A 22,981-nucleotide genomic window follows, 5' to 3' on the forward strand; every position below is an offset into this window, starting at 1 on the left:
CCAGAGACAATGTGTAATTTCCACAATAACCTTAAACACATGATACCTTGAAGAAAGTGCTGAAGTTGTGCAATGAAACTGTTTGACTTGAAGTAAAAGGTACAGAGTGGATTATGCTGTGTTATACTGCGTGTAAAATCTTTCCTTCAAGTAGTGGGAAGAATTAAGGTGCCTAAGGGGCATTAAAGTTAGAGAAAGGGTGGGGGCAGGGCAGGACACTAAGATGAAGATGGATTAGGCCAGTGACTCTGCAGTAAGCAGCCACTGCTTTTTCTTACATCTGAACCATCTTGTTTAGTTTCTTTCCGTCATGAAAAAAATACATGTTTCCTGCCCAGCTTACACCCTCTGCAAAACAGACTGATTTATGTTGCATGGAGCTTTGTCTGAGAGTTCAGGTAGACTCAAAGTATATGATACAATAATGGTACTAGTATGGTACTGTTAAAAGGTACAATTATAATAATATAATAGTACCTTTACCCTTGCATTTAGAGCATGATGTTCACCATTGGCCAGATGTCACAAACCGTCAGACTCACTGTCTCCTTCTTGCACCCTTTGATCACAAACTTCTCTACTAGTTTGAGGGATAGAATTTACTCTGCTGCTGAAATGACAAACACAGGGCTGGCTGATAGACCCTGAGAAAAATGCAAAGAAAGCACATGAAGGTTGCAATAAAGCAAATACTAATCAATCACCGTAAATTTAAACATCTGGCTCATCTGAGGAGAGCATTTGGCCTATACAAATATGCTACACACTGAAGCCAACAGCCAATCACAAAAACTCTATGGTCACCAAATACCTGCCACTTTAATACTTAATTCCTTTTAATTCTTTATCAAGCCTTTATCAAGGTGGAGCCAGGTCTTGTTGGTTCAGTATTCACAGCTGTACTTATGAAGATTAGACAAGAGATTAGACAAGAACTCTGAGGTTCAGTGGCAGGTGAGCATGTTTGGTTAGTAGTTAATAAGTAAGACTTTGCTTATTAAAAAAATCTGTTAGCGCTGGCAGATGATATGTTTTTATAGGGAAGTTTGTTTTTTATAGACTGTAGCACTGTGTGTATCTTTTATGACTTTTATTGTGTTATATGTTCCTGTTTTATAGGCCTTTGTGAATAACAACAGTGATGCATAAAAAATATTTTTAAAAAACTATACCCCTAACCATATAAATATAAATAAGAGACGGTTAGATGGGGATTCTGCCAGCAGGAGGCGGTAATGCTGTTGCTTTTTAACAGCTTTGTGTCCGACCCGTATAGAAGAAGAGCTAAGTGCAGCCAAGCGCTGTCTCTTCCAGCATCATCAGTCCCCCCTCCGTCTCCATCATCTCCCTTCACAGTTAACGTCCAACAAACTGGGTTCTGTTGTTGTCTGTCTACGTAAATTTGACTTCTGACAGCAGGTGCGTTATTATACTCTTATAACTATGTAATTAGACACGCGTGCGGGGACATTAAAGCAGAAAAGCTCGGCCGCTGGTTTGCGGGACGTTTCCGTTAGTCGGTTTATTGTAACAGCGGGCCCGCCGGCTGCCATGGAGATTAGCATGCTAGCACAGCTAGCCGCCTGTGCTGACATCGCAGCTGTTTATTACATTAGAAACGCGTTTGACAAACGGCGGGCTACATGTAAACTCTTAACATGCTGAAAAATAAGCCAAGTTACGCGACGAGGATTAAGAAAAAAGATTTTAAAAAAGAGGCGCAGCAGCTAATTTTGTGTTTTATTCTGCACTTATGACATTGGGTGGAGTAGTGACGAGCATCTCGGCTGTGGTCACCAAAGAAATCAATGTCTTTGGATTAGGACACAGTGTGGAGGTTTTTATGTGCAGGTTATTATTTAAAACGCTGCTAGCTCTGACTTTTCACAGGCTTATAAATGAAAACTAAAAAAAACAACCCATTATTTCTTGGATGAGTTTTGACTGAAGGGATGATAATGCATAATCTGTGCATTTTGTTTTGTTTCTCTATTTATGAAACCTCGGCCGTTCGCGCTCGACTGTAACATTATGGAGAAAAGAGATAAAGAGAACATTGTTATCAGCAACTGGCGGGTGTTCACATGTTAGCAGTGTGATAGGCCCACGGCTACTTTAAATCTCAGTTCAAACAGCCAAACTGATGCACTCCGTTGTTAAGTTTCTGAGTCAAAGGGGAAGCTTAAATTAACTTAATTTTATTTGTGTAAACAATGGAAGATAGGAGTGCTTTCATTATATTTGTTAACAATATAACTAGCGTGCACAATACCTGTAATTGGCATGTAATAGTATGATAGGGTTCATGTAAAAAAAATGCTAAGAAAAAAACATGAAAAATTGTTAACAACATGATTTCTTAAGGCCAGTATAGATATTTGGTGATTTAGAATTCCAAAATTATGATACAATCGCCCAATCTTTTTTCTTCCATAAACAGGGAACATAGACAGATTTCCCTAAAAATTTTTATGTATAGTTTTTTGTTGTTGTTGTTGTTTTGTTTGTTAATGTACTCCTTTATGCTCGGCATTTATGCTGTGCTCAGATTAGCTGGTTGTTGAGACTGCTGGTTGTTGAGACTGCTGGACAAACTGTGCAACATCAAGACTCATAACACGGTTGAAGGGTGTTTCTACTGTCTCATCTTTACTTTTTAAATTTTAATTTATGAGCTGGTATAAATACTGATACCAGCAAATAGCTAATACTTGCTCATAATATGGACTACCAATAAAACTTCATGAACAAGTTCTTTGAGTGAATGTTTAACAATTTCAGGGAAAATGGATTAAATGTCATGTACAAACACTTTAATTCAATTTTAAAACAAAATGTGTCAGAAAGTTTTGTGTATCAACATACTAGAAAAATAGCAGTAAATCTTCACATTTGAGAGTCTGGAAATTTGGGACAGTTTTAGGATTTCTTTGCTTGAAAAATGACAGGTAGAGTAATTGGCTATTAAAGTAGTTGTTCATATGTTTTCCACAAGCTTAGTATCACATTACTAGAATATTTTTTTCCTGGCTTTTGTCTTCATACTAAGGTCAGAGCTTAGTAGTAACCCCATTCAAACCCCCTTTAAACTAGTGAAGGTCTGCTGTTCACAAGTAGGTAAAACGACTGGACTCATATTTGTGGACCAGTAATTTGTTATGTGGTAACGACCTGCTCCATCCTGCAGCATGTCTGACAAGAGTGAACTCAAGGCTGAGCTGGAAAGGAAGAAACAACGGATCGCCCAGATTCGAGAGGAGAAGAAAAGAAAAGAGGAAGAGAAGAAAAAGAAGGATGTGTGTAATAGCAACTATTACATAAATTTTGTAGAAAGGCAGTGCAGCAGTCAGACTGAGAGGCTGAAGTTGTTTGTGTGCCGTGCTTTGTAGGGAGACTCTAAACGTGGAGGTGAGGCAATGGGTGGATCTTCAGCCGGCCATGAAGATTCAGACCTGGAGAGGAAGAGGAGGGAAGCTGAGGCTCTGCTGCAGAGCGTTGGCATCACCCCCGACGTACCCCACGGTAAACGCGTGCTGCCACCATGCTCCTGTTTTTTAACATTCACCTCCACTTATCTGCCATAACTTTGTGCTCATGTGCTTGATGGATTTGCAGCGTTTCCAAAGTTCTCTCTAAGCTCTCTGGTTCTGGCTCGGTCTCACACTCATCGCTTTCTCCATAACACAATATGTGGATGTTTTTACATGTTTTGCGCATGACACCTAAAACCTGCCTGCCATTTATTTTCATTCTCTCTTCTCTCCCCTTTTGTCTGTCCTTTTGTGTTTTGTCCTCTTTACTGCATGCATTCACCCACTCATTCACACACTTCTTCTGTACCTCCCTCCCTTCCTTCGTTCACTCACTTACTCACTTGTTGTCTCCCTGACTCGCCCACCTGTCACTCACACTCTGACAAACACACACGCGCACACACACTTTCACAGCTCAGCCCCTGAGGGTAGTAACAGAAGATACATGTCTGTTTCACTACCTAGTCCCTGCCCCAATGTCTCCCTCCAACAAATCTGTCGGCAGCGATGCAGGAAGTCAAGATTCTGGCGATGGAAACGCAGGACCAAGGTCAGAGAGAGCGAGAGAGATGGGGATTGGTTGCTTATTCTCATTCTTTCTTATGTGATTTAGTCAGTTAAGTGTGCATTAAGTGCATGCTAAGTGTGTGTGGGTGTGTGTATTAACAAGTTTATTCTAATTTGATGAATTCTGACCTGTCTGCTCTTTGCCTTTTCACCAGCACGCTGATGTTTCTCAATTAACACGCACTTTTCTCTGTCTTTCTTGCTTTCCTTTTGCCATATGTCCCATCTTTAACATCTCTTATATGGCTCACCTTTTGTCTGTCTTCTGTGTTTTGTTTCATTCTCCTGTTTTCCTGCTCCTTTTTCTCTGTCACTTACTAACGATATCTGGTGGTTTGGCTGTATAAGGACATTGCATTGGGATCCTGACCCCTCTACTCTGCAACTCCACTCCGACTCTGAGCTGATGGGGTACTGCACCTCCTCTCTCCTTTAGCTTGTCTTCCAACTTTTATTGTGCTTTTTTTGTGGTTTCATCTTAGATTTGTCCAAATATGTCCATATATCACTATTTATGTCTGTACATGAAAAAAATTGGCATTCACTTTTGTTTCATACTGCAAACCCGTGTGTGCATCTGCTTATTTCCGCAATGTACGTGTAGACGTGGAGCCGTGAGGCTAGGCATGTCCAAAGTGACCCAGGTGGACTTTCTGCCAAAGGAAATGGTGTCCTACTCCAAAGAAACGCAGACACCCACGGAGGCAATGACACACACCGATCAAAAAGCAGGTAAAGCAGCACTTTCCCAAACTTTCACCCCAGCTAAATCAAAACTGAGTGGTGGGAGAAAAAAAAGAATGTGAATCTGTGTTTTGCAGATGAGGAAGAGGATGAGGAGATAACTGCTCCTCCACCAGCAGAGGACAACCAGGAGGACAAAGATGAGCAGGGTGAACAGCAGCAGGAAGGTAAGGAAAGACATTTGTAGAATGTAAGCTTTGTGTGAGCTGGCTGTTAACGCTGCTAATGGAAAAAATACAAAGCCTACTGGACATAACCCTTGAAGCTCTTTTCTGAACTGAGCAGTTTCTGTCATATATCAGGTCTGCTTATAGAACAAAACGACTGAGTTTGCATTAGAAGTTATTGAGGGTGGTCTCTGCCTATGCAGCTATCCCTGGAAAAACCTGGAAATGATCATCAAGCCACATCTTTGCTGAGATATCATCATGTGTACAGGGAACGTCATCAAATATCATCCTTATGGGGGGAAAGAGTTAAACTTTTATGGTTTTAGTGTCTTTTTCTACTCTTTCCAGTATTTCCTAACAAATTTAAAATGGCAAATAAGACATCTGCATTAATGATCAGCATTTACTCCTCTTCCTTTATTTCCACATAGACGCCCCCAAGGAGCTGACCGAGGAAGAGAAGTTGCAGTTGCTTCACTCGGATGATTTCTTATCATTTTTTGAGCGCGGCAGCAGAATTGTGGAGAGAGCTCTGGCTGAGCAGGTGGATGTCTGCTTCGACTACAGCGGCAGAGATCTAGAGGACAAGGAGGGGTGAGGCACATGACAGAGAAAAGTGTCAATGCTGTAAATAGAAATGAAGTGATTTCATTTCCTCGTGTCCCTTTTCAGTGACTTGCAGGCTGGGGCAAAGCTGGTTCTGAACAGGCAGTTTGCAGATGAGCGTTGGACTAAAAACAGAGTGGTCACCTGTCTCGACTGGTCTCCTCAGGTAGGAAGGCTCATGTGTCCATAACAGCACCCTCAGTGGGAATTCAGGGTTATTCAGGCACACTCGCAGAGGTTCACATCTAAGAAGTAACACCTAACTAAAATTCAGGAACTGTAATTATGTGTATGGCGAATGACTACTAATTAGATTAGTGCTACTGAATGAATCTTAGTAGGCATCATTGCTCCTTGTCTGCGCTTACTAATGACTGCTATATTTCTCTTAGTATCCAGAGCTGCTGGTGGCCTCATATAACAACAATGAGGATGCTCCACATGAGCCTGATGGTGTGGCACTGGTCTGGAACATGAAGTATAAGAAGCCCACCCCTGAATACATCTTCCACTGCCAGGTAAAAGACGCATTTCAAGTACAGAAAGCTTCTCTTCTTTCCACTTGGAATAAGAAATACTTAAGACATTACTGTTGTCTCTCCCCAGTCTGAAGTGATGTCAGCCGGCTTTGCAAAGTTTCACCCCAACCTTGTGGTGGGTGGGACATACTCGGGACAGATAGTATTATGGGACAACAGGAGCAACAAGCGCACCCCTGTGCAGAGGACTCCCCTGTCTGCAGCTGCACACACAGTAATGCACTGGACCACACAATCTTTCATTGTCTACACACACTTTTCTTTTCCTGCATCTTTTTAATCTATGAACTGTGCACCACTGTGTGCAGCACCCAGTCTACTGCGTGAATGTGGTGGGAACCCAAAATGCCAACAACCTGATCAGCATTTCCACTGATGGCAAGATGTGCTCCTGGAGCCTGGACATGCTCTCCCAGCCACAGGTACACGAGATGTATGGACGCATGTACAGACACGCAGACATAACGTCAATGACCTTTTTTGCTGCCACAATGAACACAGACATAAATATGAGCTGTTTTGTCTGAGACTTTGTGCATTTTCCCTGCAGGACAGTCTGGAGCTGGTGTTCAAACAGAGCAAAGCGGTGGCTGTCACCTCCATGGCGTTTCCTCTGGGTGACGTTAACAATTTTGTGGTAGGGAGCGAAGACGGCTCCGTCTACACCGCCTGTCGCCATGGCAGGTAAGACCCTGTAAAATGCCTGTATTTCTACTATAATAAAATATAAAGTCTCTGTACCCATTTAAGTGAGAGTGTTAAAACGCTCAATGTTGGGGTTAAAACATCAGGTAGCAGAGCTGTCCTGTGTGTGTTACAGTAAGGCAGGCATCACTGAAGTGTTTGAAGGTCACCATGGTCCGGTTACTGGACTGAGCTGCCACAGTGCTGGAGGACCTGTCGATTTCTCTCACCTCTTCATTTCGTCCTCGTTTGACTGGACCGTCAAACTCTGGAGCACTAAGGTGAGACTGAATCAGTCACTTTTAGCATGAGTCAAGATTAGAACAGTTTCCAGACATAAATCTATTGTTTCTCTCTGCCACTTCCACCCACGCTTTCCCTTGTAGAGTACCCGTCCACTATACTCTTTTGAGGACAGCTGTGACTACGTCTACGATGCGATGTGGTCTCCAACACACCCTGCCCTGTTTGCTTGTGTGGACCTAGCTGGACGTCTGGACTTGTGGAACCTCAACAATGATACCGAAGTATGCCCAGTTTTTTACCTGAGTTACAGAATTGACTTTGGATTTGACAGAGAATCCAAAGCGTACCTGAGCACACCCGAGCATGTATGCATCTGCTTCTCGGTAAGCTCTTGTGTGTATTTTAGGTTCCAACTGCTAGTGTGTATGTGGATGGGGCTCCAGCACTGAACCGTGTCAGATGGTCTCACACTGGAAAGGAGATTGCCACTGGGGACTCAGAGGGACAGGTTCAGGTCTACGATGTTGGCGAGGTGAGATGTCATCTCCTTTTGTGTTTTCATTTAATGCCACAAACCCCCCCCTCAAACCCCTCCGTTTACATGCTTCTGTCTTCCTGCAGCAAATCTGTGTTCCCAAAGCAGATGAGTGGACCCGCTTCGTCAGGACGCTGGCTGAGATCAATGAAAACAGAGATGAAGCTGAGGAACTGGCCAATGCATGATGTTGCAAACCCCACCCACCCCCACACACAACCACTCATAAAATTCTCTCCAGTCCGCTACACCTATAGTACATTACACAGTACTGCCAGAAGAGCTGCGCTCGCCTCTCTCTGGTTGCCAGCTTCTCCACATTCTACATTTGGCCTGAGGAGATGTGCAGAGCTAGAATGGATAGAAGTGGCAGCTTTAGATGTGTTTTTGAATGTCTCTTTCAGAGTTTTAGAGTACATTTGTAGGAACAATGAATGTCAGGTGTAGTAGTAGCACAGAAACCAGAGTAAGTTGTTGAAAGCTTAGAAGAATAGAGGAAAGTGATTTTCAGTGTAGATGTGGCTGTCCACTCTGAACTTCTAGCTTTGATAACATCCTCAGGGCTCCAGAAACTGCTCTTCTCCTGAGGCCTCAACAGACTCGGCTCTTTTTTTAAATATGCAAACCTTTGTACTTGCACCTTTTTATTACCGTTTGAGTGTTTTTACATGTTTTCCCAGACACGCTTGTGCACAGCTGACAAATTTTGAAGACTGAAAACACCCTTTTATTCTGAGAAGCACTAAAACAGCTAATGCACTCACGCACATAGATACCTGGCCTGTGCAGAAGCGTGTCATTCTTACATTTTAACCACTACAATATTTAATATTTATCACGGTGGTTGTACTTATTTAAATATTGTGTGTATTATTTTAAAGACGCTGCTTTGTACTAAAAGTTTGAATTGTACAATCTTGAAATTAGCACTACAAGCTTCTTAATAAGCAAAAATGTTACTCTACTTGGCTTGAATTTATTGACACTAGTACAGTGAAAAGGGGATGCGTTTTTCCTGTATCAAAGGTTAATGTTATTGGAAACAGTTCCCCGACACATCCTCTTTAAGAGGAGCCAGATAAACTAAATGAAGTTTTAGATGAAGGCATGAAGCAAAAGTTGGAAACTAACTTAACCACAAAATGGGAGTCCTTTATTTCGCTTTTTATCCATCCTGTTTTTCATTCCTTCCATGATTGATGGATTCAACATCCTGCCTCACAAAGTTAACATTTAAAAAAACAAAGCTTAAAGCACACTGAAGCAACCACACCTGATGTAAAATAAGACAAGTGCTCTGCTTACACTACTTGTACTGTATTCTTCTCCATTTCTGTTCCTGATACAATGGATGGTTGCACTTTCCCATTGGAATAAAATTTGAGACATACTGGTAAAATTAAAACCATATGGATTATTTATTTCATTAAAATACAATGACTCAAATGAGATACACTTAATTTATTAATAACTAATTCTCTGCTCATGATTCTTCTTTTTAATCAAGAAAACACTTGAAAAGTTCTGTACATCAGTAAGAGTGATTCTCAGAGGCGAGGACCCAAAGCCCCACAGTGCCATAACATTACAGTTACTGAACCGTGATGTTGACTGAATGTTATGGAGCTCTCTCGTAACATCTGGTCAGTACAGTTATACAATATGTACAGTATCAAACCTCCTGAATGAGGACAGGTTGACAGTGAAGCCCCACAAACCGTGCAGATCAATCTAATATTTTCTATACCCGCTGTCCAAGAAGAGAAGTCCTGCTCATACTGAGTATCAGATAGAAAACAAAATGAAAATCATATCATGAGAGACAGAGGAGTGCCCAAGGCTCCGTTTTGAGAAGAAGAGAAAAGATGGAGCTGCCAGGAGCATACAGCCACTGAAGATTGAACACAGTCAGAGATTCTGGTCCCCATCGCTGTCTGCTCTGTTGTACACAGCTGCAAGCAGCTCTCCACCTCTATGGCTGGCTATTGGCCACTGAAGCACACCTTTTACCCCGAAGAGAGTAATGGGCCAGTGGTGTTTGTTCCTAAGTCAGTGACCTCTTTTTGTGGAGTGTGTGCTTCATTTGTGTGTCTATCTGAGTGTCTGGCTCCTGGTAATGGTGGAGAGGGATGATGAAATGATATGGATATCGAGACCTCTACGGTGCTTGAGCTGGGTGATGTATGGAAGCCACACCGGACGACTTGAATTTGGGAAGGTGGAGTCCAAATTTATTCTCCACCCCAGCAAAGGTAGCTGCAGCCAGGCGGTAACCTCCAATGTGGTCCACATTGATGGGAGGAAGCTCTGAGATTCGAGACTTGGGTTTGGGTTCGGATCCAGATGGACGACTGCAGAGAGGAGAGGACATGACGAGTCATTTCACAACCAAAGTTGTTTAGCAACTTTGTAGGCATCTACTTCACAGTGATTCTAAAATGTATTTTTTATGGTCGAACCATCCATAATAACTACTTTAATGGACTTAGAAAGGTCTGTTTTTAAATGAGACGGCCTCCCTTAATCAACCCCAAAGCGGTTGACTAAGTGCCACTTTGTTTTTTCTGAGGGAATTTGTAAAAAAATGTAACTGCATAACGGAGCAAAACACTGTAAAAGAATCACTTCAGAGATAAAAATAGGGTAAAAAAGTGCAGTAAAGAAAACTTAGACCACAAAGGAAAGTGGTTGATTTAAGGCGTTTAAAGAGCAGCAAATTACAAGATTGACATGAAACATGACTCAAAATGTTTTCAAATATTGGAACCCCTCTTTCACAACTGTGCTTGTGATATCCTCATTTCAAATAAATGCCGTCTCCTCGGATAATTTATACCTAATGTATCCAAATACTTTGTGGCACCACTGTAAGTCTCTTTTATACTGACATGTGTTACGATGCTGCTTTTCTGAAAATGTCTTTGTAATATAGCAATGTTATTGTGCTACAGCACACTGTTCTCTCTCATCACAGGAGCACTGACAACTTTCCAAACATATTTTTAAATACTTATATGGACACAAAAAAGAAGAAGAAGAAGAAGAAGACTTAGCTGGATACTCATTTTTAAAAGAAAAAAGAAACTTACTGTCCGCCAAAGTCAACGTAGAACCACCGTTGCAAGAGTTCATAAGTCACCAGAGTCACACCAAACTGAGGAGAAGATCGGCACATACGAGCTGGAGAAAAGAAAAACAAAACAAATAACAAACAATTTATGTTACTTTAAATGAAAAAACAATCAGAGACACAGCGCATCTACTTGTCCAGTGATACACAGCCACACACCTCCAGCTCCCTTCCACAAAGCTCTGAAACCTTCCTCTCTCAAAATCTTCTTGAAGCAATCGATGACTCCAGAGTAGGTGGTCTGCCCTGCCCTTGCCGCAACTTGTAGACGTGTCTTAATGACATCAGCAGGTGTCACAAGGGAGGCAGCAGGAATACCTGGAAAACAGTTACAGGGAGTCATGAAGCTAATGGAAAATGTGGTCTTTGTGCTTTAAGTGGAAGTGAAAAACAGTAAGTACATATTTCTCTCATGGTTTCCTTTATAAATTGTAGCACAGATCAGATGGCATGCTAATACGGAACACTGACTGACTTCATGTTGTGAATTATAATCACCTGCGATTGCTCCAGCAGTGAGAAGCTGCAAAGGTCCCAGCCTGCCTTGTTCATCAGCTAGTTGAGTCTTTATGTGGGCGTACACAGGGAAATAGATGGCTGAGAAGGGGATGTCCCTTAAAAAACAAGCTTTAGCACCCTAAAAAGACATTAAAGACAGAAAAATGCAACAGTGAAAACCAGATGTAAAGATGGCAAGTGTCCATAGATACGAGAAGCTTTAAGTGAAAGAATTTATTTCTCCACCAAGGAGGAAAAAATACCGTTTGTACTGCTACTCTCATGATTACAGACTGGTCTTACAACCTCCCGTCTGAGGAGAGGGTTTCATACGTTTCAAAGAATGTTACCTTATAGAGGCCGAAGAAGCCCAGGTCACGGACCACACTCAGTGCACTGACTCGAGGTCCAGTGGTGATCTCACCTGCAACCTGCAGGCGGATCTTCACAATCTCCAGAGGGTTGGTAAAGATCACCTGAGAGGCTCCAGCCTAAATACACAAAGAAAGAAGGCAACGGATGACTTTTCCACGCATGCAATTTTAAATCTGCTCCTGCATCTCACATGTATGCAGCTCAGGGATGGGAACCAAGTTTTTTTGTTCTCATGAAAAAGTATCAAAAGTAAAAATTACATCCTGATCGATCAATTACTTTGCCATTTCCTCGGACGGTAAGGAGTGCTGGGCCAATGTGTGTAAAGATGAACAACGCTATCAAAAACAAAAACAGAAAAAGAACATGTTGCATTGGACATTCGGTTCACTCTGGGAGCAAATTAGCAGTGCATCCACTGTTAGTAACGCAAGTCGGACTCGGCAGACAACTTAATGCAGCAAATGAGAGGACTCCATGCATGTTACTGCACACACTCTTAAGTGACTATCCACATTTTCTTACTGAGTGCTCTTTGATTCATTCACACGCAGAAAAGATTTTTGTTTTGTTTTTTTAAAAGAAGAAAAAAAGAGAGAATGTCTGACGCTCAGTACTTACACAGCCACCCGCCATAATCTCAGCGAAGAGAGGAATTGTGTCATCTTTTTCGGTAAACTTATCTCTTACAAAGTCATTCACCTGTGGGACAAAAAACACAAAAAAGGACAAACTCAATCAGCTTAATCTTACTTTTGTGGAGCTGCCTCAACATAATGCCCTACTGCCCCCCCTCTTCCATGTTGTTAGCAAAACTACTGTTGAAATGCTACAGATTGTGTACAGGCATTTTTATATGGTGGCCCTGAGAGGTCAAACCCACTGCAACTTAAGAAAACACCAACAAACAGAAAAAGACACAACAGAAATGTTTTTGGGGAGACGGTTACGTGACGGAACAGTTCCGAAAACACTTTTCCATTTCCACTGTGTTTTGTGTGCTTTTGCAGCATTTCTGTATTTAGTGATGTTTGCTTAAGCCAATGTATTGTTGTACTACAAGAACCTAATCTCAACACTTACAGAGGAAGTCCCCCATTATCTGGTTTCTCTGTACTACAACTGCTAACAATAATCAGAGTTCCTACAACCCTGCTGTGAACCCTTTAAGCTCTTGCTTTAGTTCAGGTACTCTCCAGCACATTAGGAAATACTGAGTGATGTAACTGTGATTGATCTTGACATAGTGTCTCAAAAATAACGGACGTTTTCAAAAAATATAAAAAGGAAAAAAAGGACATGTAAATATTAGCACAGAAGGACTTTGACATTGGCTGCACAAACAGCTAAAAATAGAAAGACGGCTCTAAACATTAAACACAGAAATGTACCAAAAGTGAAGTCCAGGCTTTTTAACCCTGTGTGTGACACAGGAAATGGAAAAACCTTCAGTAAGATTTCCTCTTAACTACCTAGAGGTTTCCAAACTACAGTGAAGCAATGTAGAGAGAACATGATGAAACCAAAATTGGAATTGAAGAAAAAAAACAAAAACAACAGAAAAAAAAACAACCCACAGCAACCAAAGCAGAGTATACATTACTCATTACTAGACACCAATCACAAAGGGTTTGGAAATGCAAATACAAATAGCTCTTGAAGGCATTTTGTTCTCACAGGGTGGAGCACCCTACTTGGTAGTTACCCTGAGGGAGACCCCGGACCCGTTTGGTTGTAAAAAGCCTTTTATGATGACAAGTACTCACTGTAAGTTTGATAGCCTTCTCAGGTGCCACACCTATGAGCTGAGGAAGCAGACCTGTGGGGCATTATGAGAGATTGGGTTACAGGACTCTCCTTTCATTAGCAATACTGGGCAAACAGAAATGTGAAAAAAGAGATAAAAGTATTTACACTGATTTTTTAGCAAGATAAAGTGTGTTGCAGATAAGAAAATAACAGAAGTTGAGAAACGTATGACGTTCTGCGTAGAGACAGGAGGATAAAACAGGCAGGAGGTGGGCCTACCTCTATAGAAGCCAAAGAAGCCCTCGTAGCGCAGCACCTTCTTAGCACAGTCAAAGCTGTTCTTGTACATCAACTCGCCAACAAAGGATCCAGTGGACCTCTGATTCTGCATACGAGTCTTTACCAAATCAATGGGGTACACAGCTGTTGCCCCCGTGGCTATTAAAAACAAAAAACACACCCAAAGTCAGACTGATTAGAATCCACTAAATGAGATAACAGGCTTTTGGTATGTGTCTGTTTGAGAGCACTGTTGAGATCACCTCCAGCAATGGAGCCCAGGGTGAACCTGTAGGCGGACTCTGCAATTTGGAGCCACACAGACCTTGAAGCATCTCCGTGGGCCTGATGAAAAAAACACAAATAATATCATCTAAATTGTTTTTCATGCTGTATTAAATTAAACATTGCACTGGGGTTTGAAAATACACACAGTGCAGTGTGTTACACACAGTAAAATCCTGTTCTGGTTTTAGGTCAGTTATTAATAACAGGATGTGTAGCCAGCCCATTACAAGCATCCTACCTGTTTCTGACTTTCAGCCAGGTGATAGGGCAGGCACCCCTCCTCTAGTGGAGCTATCCTGTCAATGTCAGCAAGGTTCAGGCGCCTGAAAAACATGGTCATTTCCTCATTATCAGCATTGTATGTAAATATCAGTCAAATGCATACTGAATGTAAGAATTTGGGCATGAGTGTGTCTTTACCCAGAGGGAGAGTGCAGGCCTGATAACTGATAAAGGATGTCAATTTCCATAGGAGTGATCTGACCAAACTTGTTGGCTGCATGAACAAACTCCTCTGCAGATCAGAGAGGTCAGGAAGAAACACTTCAGTTAAACATCAGCATTTATGACTGTCAACCATGAAACATGTTATTTGAAACAGAAAGCCACAATGTCACAGTAATGTAACGATATGTGCACCTTTGGTCACGAGCGTGTCCTTCCGCGTGCCAGCCAGTGTGCTGTAAATCTTGCGAATTAGCTCCATGTTGTTCAGGAGAGAATTGAAGGCATTGAAGTAAGAGAAGCTGACCATGTGAGAGGTACTTCCTCCGGCAGCCTGGCAGAAAGAAAAAAGGCAATGCACATCAGGTACGGCTTTATCAGCAAGTTTTTTCTTTTAAAAATAATCTCTTCATGAGGTCACAGGATCGACTTTAAAATAACTGACATATTGTAAAACTTTTAGAACTCCCAACGTTTTTAGGCCAAAAAGGTGATGCTTCAAAGTGGGAAGGTCTGAAAGCACCGATCACTAAGAGAACACGAGCCTGAGTGTGATGCTTAAAAGATCATTTAAAAACATCAGGGCCATGTTCAAAATAACCATATTATCCTTTAATGCTAATAACCCCAGATGAGAAGCTAAACAGGATTCACCTCTGCCGAGGTTGTAAATTTCAGTACCTCACAGCAGGTTACACTTCTACTTGTGAGTGATCAAAACTTCAGCAAAGATTAAGCTTTTGATTTACATCACGTTAATCCCATTTCAAACTTAGGTTACAATACGAGTCAGCTCTCTCTGAAGAGCCGAAACACTCACCGAGACAAGGTTCTCCTCCACAAAAGGGGTGAGCATGTGGTGTCTGATAGTGGACATAATGTCACTGAAGTCCAGGGCAGAGATGACACCATTCTTGCCTTTGTCCTTTTGGGCAAATGCCTGGCGTGCATGCTCCAACTGCAGCTCCTAAAAAAAGACATCGCAAGACAGTGTGTAAATAATGTAAATATAGTCAAAGTCACACAGTATGTCGAGAAAGGAAAAGTGAAACAAAGAAATGAAAGCATAAAAGGCACCCAATTTACCTGCAGGAATTGGGTGAACTCGAGGTAGTTGAGGTGTTTCTTGCGGTCGTGTCCAAAGTGCAGACGGATGAACTCACAGTTCCAGTTGAAAGGAATATGGTGGTGCACTGTGGTCTGGCTGAAGATGTCCTGCACATTTTCTGCAGCACAGATACACATCAGGAAAAAAAAAATCTTAGCAGGACTTTCTTAAACTTTATAAACAATGAGGTTAAAGCATTTCATTTCTACAACAGAGTTTTGCATGTGTGGCATTGGAAAGAAGGGAGACAGCATGGGAACAATTACATAAACTCATCCATGTGTAATGCTTAAGCCTAAGGAATAATCTGATTAGCAATGTCATGTTGGGAAATTACTTCTCCACTGCAGCAAAGCATGAAAATGTCTTTGCTGACAAACAGGAATGAATTCAGTGCAGCGCAATAAATTCCATGCTGAAATGTTTTGAAACTGCATGAAGCTCAGTCTTTACACATATTAAGTGAAATAAGGCATAAATGCACACATACCAAAGGAAATGTCTCCAGTTCCAGACTTGTCAAACAGCTGAAAAGCTACTATGAAGAGAGCGTCCGGTGCACACAACACAGATTCAAATGCAAGAAACTCCTGGAATGAAATCAGCCTGCAAAGGTGTGTGGGTTTTAGAGAGAGAGGAAAAAAGAAGGTTAAACCTTTAAAAGGCATCATTAAGAGATTAAAGACTGGAATGAAGCAAAGGTGAGCTCACACAATACTAGTTCAAGGACCAATACATTTTCTCAGTTTTATCACCCCTATAAAAAAAACATAGTGACTATGTTTCTGTATGAATTAGAAGGCAAGCCGATGACTGACAGAAACATCATCTTTCATTTCTGAATAAAGCGATACACTTTTCAGAGGGTTTTTTTCACTGTGTATTTTATCTTATCTAAAGTAGCTGTAATAGCAATCAGACATGTCTCAATAAATTGTCAATTAGTGCTGATAAACTGAGAGCTTGTGTATGCACAGTTTTTTTATCAGTACATACCCGTCCTTTGTGGTGTCAGCCACAGCAGCAATGAGCTGAACAGTTTTGGGGTTGTGGTGAATCTGTGTATGTAGTCCTAGATACCTCTGGACAAAGTCTCCTGGGGTCATGAACCTCTCTCCATCTTTGCCCTCTACACTGGCATACTGAGAGGAGAAAGAACATACCATCATCTTGGATGCCTTAAAAGACATGCTAAACAAATACAGGTATTGCCATTTTGATTCATAAGTTCACCCAATCCACCAGTATGAGACCTGACATTACAGCTTTTTAACCCTAACCAAAGACCTGTGTGCCCACAGACTAGTGCTTGGAGACAAAAGTGGAGCATGACAGTGACTACTTTCACGAAGGGTTGTCACAGTGGATAGCTCCACATGTTTTCATTTGGTGTGATTTATTTTTGTTTTTGTTTTTAAATTATATACACGCCCTTCAAACAACCTCAAAGGAATTTGTGTCTCCTCCAAGGAGCTCACAGGGACACTAGCAGTGGAGAACGACAGTAACACACTGTATACTGTTTACCTCAAATTAAAATCACAAGTCATGAGGTGCAAATGTTATACAGCAGGAAACTACACAAACTTTGTTACAGTTGCAGATTATTAATAAAAGCTATCAAGTTAACCACCCTGCACCACTTGTTGGCGTCTTACCAAACTGTAATGACTATTTATGCTGCACCTGAACAACCAAGGTCACGAATCATGCAGCTACAACATGACATGTCAGAGACACATTTGCACAAGCATGAGCAGGCACACGTGGGCTAATGTTTTTTGGCAGGAGTTTCCAAGTTATTTGACCTTCCTTATTGTCAGTGTGCTAAAAACTGCTGACCGGCAGGACAACCACGCAGCGGGTCACACACTCTCCACGCAGAAGACAGTGGAGAAAGCTGAAGGTTAGCAAAGTCTGCTGTTACCACAGTCTCTCATTACATCACACGGTCAAACATGGACCAGTATCCTCGGACATGCAACTAAATTCAGCCTGATCGCTTAACTGAGGTAACCAGGCTCGGAGAGCAACCACCGAGTATGACATATTGATAATACGAGCAGACAGCTGAGGAAAAAAAACATATTGCACTTCTGCAACGCTGTATCAACCACTCACATCTGCTGTTAGTGACTAATCAAGAATAAGCCACAACTGCTTTAACTTCAGTGAGGAAAAATAAAGCTCTGTTTGGCTAACTAATGAATGTGCCATTCAGATACACCCCGGCTTATGTTGTAATTTAAACCTCATGACACAACTTTACAAGCTCATTCACCAAATAAAAACAGCTCCCCCTCCAACACACACACACAGCTGTTTAACAGATATATCGACTTAATATGTAATTATGCATAAGATGACATACTGATTTTGTTAGCGCTTACCTGCTGGAAGATTGCTTTAAGCTCACTTGGGTCCCCGCGTTTGGTAGATTGCACCTAAAACAGCACACACCAAAATAACGATGACATTTTCGAAAGTGCTTTTAAAACACCAACAAAGCAAAAGCAAGTTTTGCAGGCGGAGAGCTGGACATAGCAAGAAGCAAAGCGAGCAAGAAAAAAAAAAGCTTTAGGGGGTGATGTCTCCTTGAAAGCGTCCACTGCCGTGAAGGAGAACCGACCCACTGCGGCAAATATATAAAAGCTAAGAACTGCGACGTGGCGTACATTTAAGCTGAGCCATGTAGGAAAGCCCACCAGCCAACAAGCCAAGCCCTTCTACAAAAATCAAAACTACCGTTATCCGGTAGCCAGCTAGCAAGCACACTCTACTCATGTGAAAAGGACACAAACCGTTTCAATGTTACGCTTTAAATCGGGCAACGAGCAACATGATGAGAGCAAACTAAGAGTTGACTGCTGTGAAAAGATGGGAGTTCAGCTAGCGGAAGTGATTTTGTTTAATCACTGCAGTAATAGTAGTCCGATAGCTGTATAGCATTGCTTCGCTAATTCCGGGCTTCGTGGATGTCTCGTCAAGGCCAGCCACCGCTGTGCGGCAGCTAGCAGGGATGCTACAGCGTCGGTATACACCGAGCCCGAGACAGCCAACCCGGAAGGGAGCAGAAAGGCTAGCTTCGATAGCTCCTACACAAGAAAACGAACAGAAAACATGCAAACACGGCAAAGTAGAGGTTTGAAAAACGCTAGGAGAGCGATCCACAAGTCACCTTGACCGCCATGCTGGTTTGACGTCAGTACAGTGAGCGAGCAAGACGCAGCGCTCGCGCTCAGACGTGTAGCTACAAGTGTCGGAAAATGAAACGAAACAGCGCGCGCTTTGAAAAAAAGAAGGTGCGGCCAGTAAATTGGTTTAGCTATCAACCTGTGCCAGCTCTGAGACTCCTGTTACTGCGGTTAGTAAAAGTATTACACTACTGCGACTATCCCACTGCTAATACTACAAATACCACAGCAGCTAGTAATACTGTCACTTTAGTTGTTGATGACACCCTCGAGCTACACATTGTTGGAACAGATCAATAAAGAATGTTCATTATAAAAACATCAACAAAGACCTGTGGGTTTGAATTCTGCTCCAAAAATATCTATGAATTCAGCTTTATTTCGATGTCCTGTAGATGACGTAGCAATTATTTATTTTCATGTTTAAAAAACAAAAAACACATACTTTATTTTACTTTTTGTTTGTTTAAAAATAGATAAGAGTTTATCTCCCTGACCTTGGTGAGGTGTCCTTATGAGAGATATGAGCAGTGTTTGTTTTCACTGATAAGGCAGCTACCTACTACAGTATCTCCACTAGCAGTCCTATTATGGCATGTTATCTGTCTGTGCTATGATAATTGTAGAAATGTCATCTGCAGGTTCTTATATACTGTAGAGGTGTTAACTAGAGTACTGTACGTTTAACCCTGTTTTTAAATGGCACAGCTACATTACAGAGCCAGTCACTGAGTCTGTGGTTTGTATTATCAAAATCTACCTATTATCAACTTAAATCTTCATCTGATAAAGAGGCGGCTTTTTCAGCAGAAGATGTTAACACATCCATAACAGGCCAAACAGGTAGGCAAACCACAGGAAACATCAAAACTGCCATAGTCTGTCTGAAATGCAAATCCACACTTACACAGGGAGAGGGAAGATTAAAAAAAAAAAAAGAACTAGGAAAGATTGAGTTAAAGATTGAGGTAAACTACTAAGCTCACTCTACAACTGACATGTAACTAACCTTAACTGGAAAAAACACAAAAACTAGGAATAAATACAGAAATGTCTTTTTCTTCCTTTGGCTGTTCCCTTTAGTGGCCACCACAGCAGATCACCTGTCTAAATCTTACTGTATTCCTAATATGCTTCTCTTTCACATAAACCCTGAATCTTCTCTGTGGTCTTCCTCTTTTCATCCAGTCTGGTAGCTCTGTATTGAAGATTCTTTATCTCACTATCCTCTTGTAAACCTTCCCTTTCACTTTTGCTGGTATCCTTTTGTCACAAACCACCTCTGACTCCACCTGCTCCACCTTGTCTTTACTCTTTTCTTCAGTGTACCGTCTGTTGCTTTGGATTGTTGACCTCAGCAATTTATTCTTAACAACCTCTATTCCTTGCAGCTTCACTGTTATACCTGTCTCCCTCTCATTCGCACACACCTGTCCACCTGTCAAATCACAGTGTCGTCTGCAAACATCAGCATCTGCAGAGACTCTTTCCTGACGTCATCTGTTTGCCTGTCCACCACCATCGCAAACAAGACGGTGTTCAGAGCAGATCCTTGAATAATTACCAACCCCAGCTTGAACCCATATGTCGCCCCTACCGCACACCTCACCTGTGTCTTTTTGTCATACATGTCCTGCACCACCCTCACATACTTCTTTGCCACTCCTGGCTTCCTCATACAATACCATAGTTCCTCTCTTGGCATGCTATCATATTCCTTCTTCATTTCCATATGGTTTCTTTACAATGTGGAGAAGCTCTGTCTACACCTTCTTTTCTTTTTTGCTAAGTGCACTGTGTGCATTTTCGAGTCTCAAAGTGAACTAAACAGTAAGTCCTGAGACTTTTAACCTTACCTTCAATAAAATAAAAACCAAAGGAATCACACAAGTTGTTTTCCAATCGCAGGATTACATAGACAATCACAGACTTCAGTGTTTGAACCACATCAGCTTAAATGAGCATGTGAACGGGTTTGACCCCCTTTACACGTGATACTCTAATTTCCTGCTGGGTTTACTACAAACACTACTTACCAGTAAAACCACTTACCAGTAAACCCCGCTGAAAAGCTTTACCAGTAAAACGACATGTGTGACAGTGAGGTGTGGAGATGCTTCCAGACATGTTTGTGTATTTCTATTTTACACAGCCGTTTTTGTCATTTCACTCTTTTCTTCTAACTTATACATGTCTTATCCATCCATCCATCCATCCATCCATCCATCCATCCATCCATCCATCCATCCATCCATCCATCCATCCAAAAAAGAAGTACTGTCCTCCCTGCAGGACATGAGGTCATAGACTCAGTCTTTATTTTCCATATTTACCTACATTTTTTTGAAGGACAAAAATATTTAATCACAGCAGCACCATCAGGTATAGATTTCCAACAGCAATTTCTGCATGCTCCAACATCGCGCTTGTCAATCCGCTCTACAGACAATCAGAGCGCCCTCTAGTGACATTATACAGGAGGTGCCAGATTCACAGGCTACTGTAATTTACTAACAATAAAGGAGTGAAAAGATTTTACTATTAAGATTAAACAACTGGATATTTATGGATTTCCATTTGTTTTTTTAATAATATTTTTTTGTTATTAAAAATTAGATTCCACATTAAGTTTTCTGGTTTCAGTTTTTGTTTTTAGCAGTGTCCATTGTTTATTGTACTTTTTAAAAATTATCTTTAAAGTTATAATTTAAAGACCTTAGCAGGTCTTAAAATTAAGTAAAAACAACCATCAAGAATTACACAAAGAGGACAAGAACAAAGACTTTGAGACAAACTGAATAACAAAAGGTGACACTTTATTTTGTCTGATGCAAATCTAAAGAATACAAAAATCCACTGGGAAAGGAAAACTGAATCCAGACAGGAAACTGACTGGAAGGAAAACAGACGCTGTGAAACTAAACAATAATAAATATCAAAGAGTCTAGCAGACAGAGAGAACAGTTCTGGAGGTTGACCTTCTAGTGACATTACAGGGGAGGTGCCAGATTCACAGGCTACTGTAATTTACTAGTAATTAGGAGTTAAGAGATTTTACTATTAATATGAAACAACTGCATATTTATGGATTTTCCATTTGTTGTTTTCTAAAATCAGCTTTTACTTATTGCAACTTAGTTTTCACAATAATTTTTCTGGTTTCAGTTTTTGTTTTTATTAGTCTCCATGTGAATTGTAGTTGTTTTTTTGTTTTGTTTTTTTAAATTATTAGGGTTATAGTATAAAGACCTTAACAGGTCTTAAAATTAAGTAAAAAACAACAAAGAATTGCAATTGTCTGATGCAAATCTAAAGAATAAAACACACAGTACAGAACAAGCCAGCAGAACAATCGAAACATTTCAAAGACTCTGGAAAGAAAACTAGAGAAAGATGTTTCTATAGAACACAGAAAAACTGCCAGGCTGCAACTAAATGACTTAATGAAGTTTGGAATTGCAGTCTCAAAGATTTCAATCACCAGAACCCTGCACAGCAATGAACTGAGAGGTTTCAGACCAAGAAAAGCTCTGCAGAAGAGACACTTTCAAACCAGACTGAAGTATAATGACAAGCTGGAGAAAGATACTGGAAGCGCGTCCTTTGGTCAGATTAAACTAAACTTGAGCTCTTTTGCCACAGAGATGCTGCTTATGTTTGAAGAAAAAAAGGGAGAGGAGAACAAGCCAGAGAACACCATCCAAATATTGAAACACCATGGTGAGAGTATTATCCTGTGAAGATGCTTCATTTCATATGGAACTGGAAGTCCTGTCAGGGTCGAACTAATCATGAAGAAACACGGATATGTGATATGTGAAGGAAAAAAAAATTTGAACCCCCCCCCTCAAGCAGTCAGCATTAAACCCGGGTCTGAGTTGTCGTATTGTCTTTCAACACAACAATGAACCAAAACATATGTAGCTCCTGGTGAAGAACTATCTCCAAGAGACCAAAGTGAACGTTGTTGACTGGCCTACACAAAGCCCCGACTTCAATTCCACTGTAAATCATGTTAAAAACTATATCAAACAGAACTGAATATTAGCATCAGGGGAGCTAATAATTTTGACCCTGGTAAATTTGTTTTTAGTGAAATAATTTTGTTTCTGCGTGCAGTAAAATCATGTGAGTATCCAGAATATATTTGAAAAAATTCTATTAACAGCCCCTTGGTCTGTTTAACAGCACTTGGGAAATACTTTTCATAGCGGGTGCTATGAATAAATAAAAATGTTTGCTTACATATACAAACGACTGCCGAGCACCACGTGACTCCTTAACCACGTGAC

At 41.1% G+C, this 22,981-nt stretch overlaps 2 protein-coding genes across 6 annotated transcripts; one reads left to right on the plus strand and one right to left on the minus strand.

The window, feature by feature from the left end:
* Positions 1 to 1,289: 1,289 nt before the first annotated feature.
* LOC134617516 (dynein, cytoplasmic 1, intermediate chain 2a-like) lies at positions 1,290 to 9,008 on the plus strand. Of its 4 annotated transcripts, none has more exons than XM_063462781.1 (17): positions 1,290 to 1,419; positions 3,188 to 3,296; positions 3,390 to 3,522; positions 3,948 to 4,083; positions 4,449 to 4,511; positions 4,705 to 4,832; positions 4,922 to 5,011; positions 5,446 to 5,608; positions 5,687 to 5,786; positions 6,013 to 6,138; positions 6,227 to 6,373; positions 6,468 to 6,581; positions 6,710 to 6,843; positions 6,980 to 7,124; positions 7,230 to 7,370; positions 7,496 to 7,621; positions 7,711 to 9,008. In XM_063462781.1, exons 2-17 carry the CDS (start codon positions 3,189 to 3,191, stop codon positions 7,810 to 7,812), a joined length of 1,956 nt encoding a protein of 651 aa, XP_063318851.1. In that variant the 5' UTR covers positions 1,290 to 1,419; position 3,188; the 3' UTR covers positions 7,813 to 9,008. The 4 variants fall into 4 exon arrangements, with proteins under 4 accessions (XP_063318851.1, XP_063318852.1, XP_063318853.1 ...); XM_063462782.1 differs by having other exon boundaries at positions 3,999 to 4,083; XM_063462783.1 differs by lacking the exon at positions 4,449 to 4,511.
* Positions 9,009 to 9,018: 10 nt separating this feature from the next.
* On the minus strand, positions 9,019 to 18,821 carry LOC134617515 (electrogenic aspartate/glutamate antiporter SLC25A12, mitochondrial-like). Of its 2 annotated transcripts, none has more exons than XM_063462779.1 (18): positions 18,674 to 18,821; positions 17,886 to 17,939; positions 16,492 to 16,637; positions 15,986 to 16,101; positions 15,474 to 15,613; positions 15,208 to 15,354; positions 14,583 to 14,721; positions 14,364 to 14,457; positions 14,182 to 14,266; positions 13,919 to 14,000; positions 13,656 to 13,814; positions 13,394 to 13,446; positions 12,249 to 12,329; positions 11,603 to 11,743; positions 11,253 to 11,391; positions 10,914 to 11,072; positions 10,714 to 10,804; positions 9,019 to 9,975 (listed from the first exon to the last, which is right to left on the minus strand). In XM_063462779.1, exons 1-18 carry the CDS (start codon positions 18,683 to 18,685, stop codon positions 9,783 to 9,785), a joined length of 2,031 nt encoding a protein of 676 aa, XP_063318849.1. In that variant the 5' UTR covers positions 18,686 to 18,821; the 3' UTR covers positions 9,019 to 9,782. The 2 variants fall into 2 exon arrangements, with proteins under 2 accessions (XP_063318849.1, XP_063318850.1); XM_063462780.1 differs by lacking the exon at positions 18,674 to 18,821 and adding an exon at positions 18,297 to 18,666.
* Between the last annotated feature and the right edge of the window lie 4,160 nt (positions 18,822 to 22,981).

The sequence above is a fragment of the Pelmatolapia mariae genome, linkage group LG18 (genome assembly GCF_036321145.2).
Source record: "Pelmatolapia mariae isolate MD_Pm_ZW linkage group LG18, Pm_UMD_F_2, whole genome shotgun sequence".
Lineage (NCBI taxonomy): Eukaryota > Metazoa > Chordata > Actinopteri > Cichliformes > Cichlidae > Pelmatolapia > Pelmatolapia mariae.